Source organism: Gavialis gangeticus, unplaced genomic scaffold, assembly GCF_001723915.1.
Source record: "Gavialis gangeticus isolate Ggan-Ray unplaced genomic scaffold, GavGan_comp1, whole genome shotgun sequence".
NCBI classification, from domain to species: Eukaryota; Metazoa; Chordata; order Crocodylia; family Gavialidae; genus Gavialis; species Gavialis gangeticus.
The window spans coordinates 149,510,959-149,518,703 of record NW_017729032.1 but is presented as its reverse complement, the minus strand read 5'-3'; the positions used below and the strand labels follow the sequence as shown (position 1 = coordinate 149,518,703).

The 7,745-nt window shown below is 40.2% G+C and overlaps 1 protein-coding gene and 1 long non-coding RNA gene across 2 annotated transcripts in view; one reads left to right on the top strand and one right to left on the bottom strand.

Moving 5' to 3' along the window:
• Window positions 1–7,687, top strand: part of IL18R1 (interleukin 18 receptor 1) — a 60,025-nt gene extending 52,338 nt beyond the window's left edge. Inside the window, exons 9-11 of the mRNA XM_019525499.1 lie at window positions 1,825–1,986; window positions 4,040–4,198; window positions 5,979–7,687. Of these exons, the coding sequence (XP_019381044.1) occupies window positions 1,825–1,986; window positions 4,040–4,198; window positions 5,979–6,382 (725 nt within the window). The 3' untranslated portion in view covers window positions 6,383–7,687. The remainder of the gene's footprint in view (window positions 1–1,824; window positions 1,987–4,039; window positions 4,199–5,978) is intronic.
• The window catches only part of LOC109303307, a 5,951-nt gene continuing 5,703 nt past the window's right edge, over window positions 7,498–7,745 (bottom strand). The window contains exon 2 of the long non-coding RNA XR_002099050.1: window positions 7,498–7,713. This is a non-coding gene — a long non-coding RNA (uncharacterized LOC109303307). The remainder of the gene's footprint in view (window positions 7,714–7,745) is intronic.

The following is a 7,745-nucleotide window of genomic DNA, read 5'->3' as shown; positions in this document are numbered from 1 at the left end:
CCTTTCCCCAGTGCTAGGGAGACCCAGACTGGAGGTCGTGTGTGTGTGTGTGTGAGGGGGGGTTCCCCCACACCCACTCCTTAGCTGGCTGGAGGCTAAAGACGGGGGATAGCTGGGAAAATCACCCATTTCCCCACTGGCCAGCAGGCTGGAAGCTGAGTTCTAACACCCTCAGGCTCCTGACATGGGCCACTGCAAGGGTCTGACTGTCTTTCACTTTTAAAAAGCGAATGTCAGTTCACCTTATTGGTTTAATCTAAACAGTTTATGGAAACCTGCAAAGACTGAATCAATTCAGCCTTGGGCTTTTTGACTGTCTTTCCTAGCCTAAATGTTAACACCTGCAAGTATGGAAGAGGATTGGAGAATCACAAAAGACCCAGAGCTAGATCATAAAAGACAATCACAGAAGAGATGGGATGGAATCTGGTCCAGAGGAGACAGTATGCAGAGTGTAACAGGGGTGTAATTAGCAAATTTTGTGCCCTGGGTAGAGAGGCAGGGGACCATATGTGTCTGGGGGGTCATGGGCAACTGGTGCTGCCTTAGGTGGAGGGGCACATGCCCCCCCTGTGACCAGTCTCGCTGACCAGAGTGGGGGGCTCCCCATGGGTGATTCTGCTGTCCTGGGGGGCGGGGGTCCTGGACGGCCGATCACCATGGCCGATTACTGTGCTTGCTGCAGCTGCTTCTGGGAGCGAGTCCCGGCTGATCGTTGCAGCCGCTCCCAGAAGTGGCCGCAGCCACTCCCAAAAGCGGCTGCAGTGAGCACAGTGATTGGCTGGCACTTGCGGGGGGGCACTGGTGTTCCTGCCTGCCCTCCTTCCCATTGCCTAAGTGGCGAGCGTGGCTGGTCAGGGGGTGTGCTGGCATTCTTAAGGGATGCATGTGCACCCCCTACACATCACCACTGTGGTGGGTGCTGAGTGCCAAAGTATCTTACCAGAGTGCTCCCTGCCACCTGGCTGCTGCTGCTACTACTTCTGTGGTATGGGCTCCCCAGGGACTGTCATTCTGGTGCCTTCTATAAACTGCTGCCTGGGATGGGTGCCTTACTTGCCCACCCCTGATTATGCTACAGATACTATACTAGCTATGCTAAAACAGAGCATGTAAGCACCTGAAACATTTAATATCCTTGTCAAGGACTGCTGAAAGATAGATATAAGGGTTAAAAATCTTTACTGGGAATGGAAAATGGAGAAGGAAGACAAACAAGCTATAAAATCAAGTAAATATTATAAGGCAAATGCAATGACGAGAACAACAAAATCAGTATAAAAATGTTGGATAATCATGGTGGATAAAGAGAGGAGGAAAGGTAGAATATAGTCTGTTACCAATTCAGAAATGGACAGCTTACAGAATGACTAATTTAAGATCTTCCCTTAGCACATAAATACATGAGAACACAAAAGGGATGTGTGCAACAAGCCTGTATAAAGATCTTTTGATAAAAGTGGATGAGGGAATATTTAGGAATATACACAGATCAACAGTTCTGGATGATTACATCCTCGAGCGCTAAGAGTAAAAGTTCCTACACCCATATAAGGCTCAGGTACTTGGGTTTTGTGAATCAAGTGCAACTGATAAGTATTAAATACACTTCCTTTTCTGGGACCAGGGTGCAAAGCTGCTGCTAAAGACTGTGAAATGAGCCTTGAAAGCTTTGTCTTGCACATCCCCCATTTCTGTATAAACTGGTACATATTTGCTTGAGGCATTACCATAGAAGGATTCACATTGACAAAAAGACATGTAATTAAGACTGTAATTAAGAATAATCTGGTTTTGAGCAGTCTTGGGCTTTTGTTTTTGCAGGCAACATTTCTGACCTCCCCCCGCATTTATTTACTACTGGAGTGATTGTAGCTATGCTATCTTCATGTGTTGCTGTGCTCCTGGTGGTTCTAGGCGGGATATTCCGAGTTGACCTAGTTTTACTTTACAGGGATGTAACTGGAAAAGATGAAACTGTTGGAGGTAAGAATTGGACAGTACTGCCATTGAACAAAGTGATATAAAAACTACTTAAAAAGAGGTATATTCTCAAGTTTGGTAGGTCATATGTATAAAATGACAACTTTTCATATGAAAATGAAGGGGAAAGTCAGGAGTAAGACAGTCCATAGTGATGGTTGGGAATGGATAAATAGACTTGATTCAGGAGAGGTAAATTAAATAAATATGTTTTTTAAAAAGTGCAAAAACAGGACAGAAAATACTATGAAGTACCTGACTCTAGGAGGAAATAGAAAAGAGCAGAGTATACTGTTTTAGCACGCTTGGTCCTATAATGTACTTTTATTTTTTTTCCCATACTGAAAGTGAGGGCATGGCTGGTGAAAGGAAGAAAAAAGAGGTGATCCTGAGAAGAGGAAGCAGTCAAATTCCTTCTCTCCTTGTCTCCCTGACTCCTTTGCAGTCTAAACCCAATGTGTTTCTTGGATAACAGAGGCCACAGTGAAGGTGACAGGCCATTGTGATGGAGTTTATCGGTTGTCACATTAAGCTGCCAGAATCTTACCAAGAAGCATTTAGTGTAGCCCATATTCGAGACACCATCACTTGATGTTGTTAATTGGCCGACTACTTCTGGGTCCAGTCTTTTCTTTGTGGTTGAGTTTTTGGTTGGGCAACTCTCACAATAATACTTAGAATACTTTCCCTTTGTTAGATTGCATATAGACTTGAGCACAGGATATAGATAGCTCTAGTTACATTGGTTAGTGATCTCTTACTAATGGATGAAGATCAATTGTACTTGCCAATATTATTTGATCTATCTATTGCCTTGAATATTTTTGGTCACAAGATGTGGATTCATCCATAGATCTCCAGAAGTATAGATGGGACTAACCTTGAATAATTTCATTAGCATCCAAGAAAAGACTGTGGGATGTCTTATACCCAAAAGGCTTTCTAGTGTGTAGTTTCTCACCTTGTGATCCTTGCTTATAGATGTAGAGGAGGCTATTATGAGGTTAAATGAAAAAAAAGTATGGACTGTGATGTTTCAGTTTAAATAAAAGAGAAGAAATGTTGGTAAGGTAGGGAGGAAGAAGAAAAAGTACTGAGAGTTGCATCTGATTCTCTGCTTTATCTGTGTTTGTTACTTAAGTTTGCAACTTCAGATTTTGGTTAGTTCACGGTTAAACCTCAATGATCAGATTTCATTATGAGCCAGGATGGGTCTAGAAGGTAGCAGATTTTAACCCTAGACACGGATTGCATGGACCTTAGGGGTAGGCCACAAAGCTGTCCTTTTTACAGTGGTTTGTGAGTTTCAGTTAGCTATTGCTATATGCTGCTGCTTTATATTTCAATATGTGTTTATGAGTAATTACAATTGACAGCTTCAGCCTTGGAACTTGTTTTTTGTTATGCTCTCCTTTATGTCTTCTGTAAATATTCATGATGCAACTACACACAGTAGCATAGGCCATGAAATGAAATAAACCTGGAATCTATATGATATCTTTTATGAAGCCATTATTTTCAAATGAATAATACAATCTAAGGGTATAAATTTACATCTACAAGTTCTGTTTAATTCATATCCTAGGTATGTCTTTGAATGGATTAAAAACGTGTAAGTTTCAAAACAGCTCAACAGGTCAGGGATATTTCTGCAAATTTTTGAGAAAACAAATGGAATAGGATGGACTGTGTCAGAATGGTACTGGTCCATGATATTTCATCTGCAAAATGACTGGAGGGATGTTTGAGAAAAAGCTGCCATCTCAGAAGCTTACTGTGGGGGGACAGTAATTATAGAAGTCAGGAAGAAGGATCAGTTATCATAGTTGTTAAGCTTCAGATGAGTTTAGTCTAACACAGTGGCGCTCAATCTTTTGAGCCCACGGGTCAGATGAGGGTAGTGGGACTTGGACCTTGTGCCCCAGGATCAGGCCCATGTGCCTGGATTGGGCTATGCGCAGCTTTGGCTGGCACCCACACTCTGGGATGATATTGCACCAGGAGCCAGGTTTGGCTCCTGGCCTAACGAGACAAAAATTGGTAACTCTTTTTCCAGATGGAAAAGAATATGACGCTTTTGTGTCTTACCTGAAAGACTGCATAACAACTAATGATGAAGAGGGAAAATTTGCTTTGGAAATATTACCCAAGACACTGGAAGAACATTTTGGATACAAACTGTGTATATTTGAGCGGGATGTGACTCCTGGAGGAGGTAAGCAAATGAAATGACTTTACTATTAAATGGGTATGAGATTTTCACAAAAAGGCAGGGGTCTGCAGTTACAATGAACTTTAATGATGAGTCATGTTTGTCTGTGGAACATATTTTAATTAAATCCATGCTGCTTTTGTGTGCAAATGGTAGGTTGTGCACATTAAACACTGTATTTTCAAAACTAGAGGCTGTCTGAAAAGTTTCAACTTAATCTGTTCCTCTTTTCAGTGAGTAGAGGGAACAAAAATAGGGTTTGAACCAAAAACCAATGAGAGGTCTTTATTGTTAAGCTTGGGTTTGCAATGGAACTGCTTTTCATAGAATCATAGAAGTAGGGTCGGAAGGGACCTTATAGATCTTCAAGTCTGACCCCCTGCCAGGGCAGGAGAAAAAAAACTGGGCTCAGATGATCCCAGCTAGGTAGGCATCCAGCCTCCTCTTAAAGACCCCCAGGGTAGGAGCCAGCACCACTTCCCTTGGAAGTTGGTTCCAGATCCTAGCCGCCCTGACTGTGAAGTAGTTCTTACAGAGTGAAGTAGTTCTTATGGAAACTACTGCTTTTGTTGTACTTTGAAACCAGAGCCATGTTTTTTTCCCTTGTGGCACTCTATAAATTAAGCTTCTATAATCTTTACAATATGGATGACAATTAAGCTTTTATGAAAACTGACTCTCAAAAAATCTAGATTTTTCCGTGATTTAAATGAAACATGGAAAAAAATGGATTTGGGGTTACTTTTCTTTTAACCAAAAGTTGGGATTTGTTTTAAATCGGAGAAAACCAGGAACCCTGCTCATAAATGTGATGGGTGCTGTAGAAATGCTTAAAAACTGTAAATGTGCTATAAATAGGTGACGCTTTAAAGAACATTTGAAACAAAACACAGTGAGATTTCATGCAGCTGAGCTATAGAGGAAAATAAATTCTTCATGTAGAAGATTTTTGCCAGTGCTTGTGCATGAGCATATGTGCATCGTGTGTAAGTCTTTGCAGGACTTAGGGTTTTACTTTTTAGTTTAAGTAATTATTCTTTGTAACTAAAGAATCATGAAATCCTTGCTTGTACTGTACAGAGTTGTTTATCTACAGCAGGGGTTGAATCCAGTCCATGGAACTATTTGATTTGGCCCACGGACAAAGAACTTCAGTGGTATTTGGTGGTGGAGGACTTCGGTAGCAGTTGCTTTCCCATGCTGCTGCAGGGAAAAATGGTAGTAGCAGTTGGATCTTAAATGCCTGTCCCCCTCCACCCACCCCTGCCCTGAAGTGAGTCAGTTCAGCCCACAGCCTTTAAAAGGTTGTTGATCACTGATATATGGTACAGAGGATACTGATAGGTAGGGTGGATAGTGATAAAAATAGGGAAGTGAATTGAGGGTTAGTGAATATTGCAAGAAGACACTAACTGCATGGCTGAAGTGACACTAGTTGAAGTTATTCTGCTGCTCTTCATGGAATAGCTCTTATGGAGTCAATTAGTTTGTAATTTGATTTGTAGCATGGAAGTAATGTACACTGACTAAGGTCAAATTAGATTTCCATTGTCGTGTTTCTTAAATTCTCAGAATTGTTTAATTCTCTACCATTTTTTTCATATTACTTATCACTATTATAGTTTACGAATGAATAAAGCATAAAGTAATTTAGTCATTTTACATTTGAAACACGTTATCCCTACTACAGAAAGATATGTTAATTTGGGTACCTGTGCTTTTAATTTATTTTAAGAAGTATAAATATAAATAATATTTTTATAAATGTATCTTTAATTTACAGCTATTGTTGATGATGTCCTTTCATTCATTGACAAGAGCAGAAGATTAATTGTTATACTGAGCAAGAACTATGTTTCTGACAAAGTCATGTATGAGCTTGAGAGTGGACTACATAAGGCATTAGTAGAAAGGAAGATTAAAATAATATTAATTAACTACATGCCTATACATGATTATAATTTCTTGCCAAAATCACTTGCCCTTTTGCCATCTTGGAGAGTTGTACAGTGGAAAAAGGATCAGTCTCTTCCATTGAATTCCAGATTTTGGAAGAACCTTCGGTACCTGATGCCAGCAAAAACTTTCAAGTCAAACTCTGGATGTCCCAATAATTTTCTGGAGCTAGGCTTAGAGCAAGAGACCCAGTCATTGACTGCATGTTGGAAGACTAAAACATTCATATAACCACACAATGGAAAGCAAACGTTGCAGAATGAGCACATTGCATTATTTTAAAGGAGGACATAAATTGCACTTGCTTTAGGGAGGCAATGCCTTCCTAGTGGATAAAGCATAGGACTGGGACTTGAAAGATAATGGGGTGATGTTCAGCTAGTGTAGGTAGTCGTAGAGACCATAGTAACCCTAACTCTGACGTCTGCCCCCAAAGTATCCAATTCGGATTCTGCCTGAGATTCTGAACCACAATTCTTCCATTTGTAAAATGTTCTTAATTATACATAATGACAATTGTAAAGTAGCCTGTATTTAGAAATGTGTTTACAGTTATGATTTCTGCCATAAAAACACCTGAGCCACAATGTAGTGATATATCCTGGCAAAAGATGAGTCCTTTAATAAGTATTATTTAACTGAATACCTGTTTAGGGGCATTTGAGAGGGAAAAGGGAGGAAGGATGACACTTTTTTTCTGGAGACAACACTGGGCACATCTTTCTTTTAATTTGCTTTGAGGTAAGAGGCCTGAGGAGTTGGATTTTTGAGGGTCAATGTTACCTGATAAATGGAGGGAAACAACCTCCATTTACAGTGGTAAACTTTTTGCTGGAAAATTTCAATTACTCATTGGGAAAACAGAAACAATGCTTTCTCAAATGCCTGTGTGGAATGTGTTGCACTTGGAGAAACTTCTTGCTTTCTCTCTGTGCCCAGCTGGCTCTGCTAGCTTTATCTTCTCCTATTTCCCTCATCAGCCCTTTTGGTGGAAACCAGTGTTAGTAGAAACCATGAAAAGCCTATAGCCCTTTAGGGTCCTGGTATTCCCTAACATGGAAGTTATAGGAATTACCGTTGTCTGATCCATCTCCTCCCATTTTATGCGGGATTTGGAAGGTTTGGGACAAGAAGACAGGAATATTTTGATACCATAATAGAAATAGGATTTGCCACCCTGGTCTGGAGATGCTCAAGTTTCCATAAAAAATTTTTTTGGCAAAAATCTTGTTGGTCTAATAAAAGATATCATCTCTAATACGAGTCCTAATACGAGTCTTAATTGCAAGTTTCCATAAAGTATTCATCATTATAACTATTTTTACAAGTTCTTACTATACTTTCATCTATACTTTTAACATGTTGAAACCATCTCTCTCTCTAAGGTAGATTTCTAAAAGGAATTCAGTAACTCAACCATAGTGAATCCATATTAAAGTGACTGACTGTCTTGATGGTTCCAGGATAGCTCTAGATATGTCTCGGTGCTCCCGAAGAATCAGTGAAATGAGACATGAGACTTTTCGGCCAAATTTGCAAAATTGGTCCTAAATAAAGTGACTCTTTCTACCCTGCCCCAAAAGTTCCTGCATTC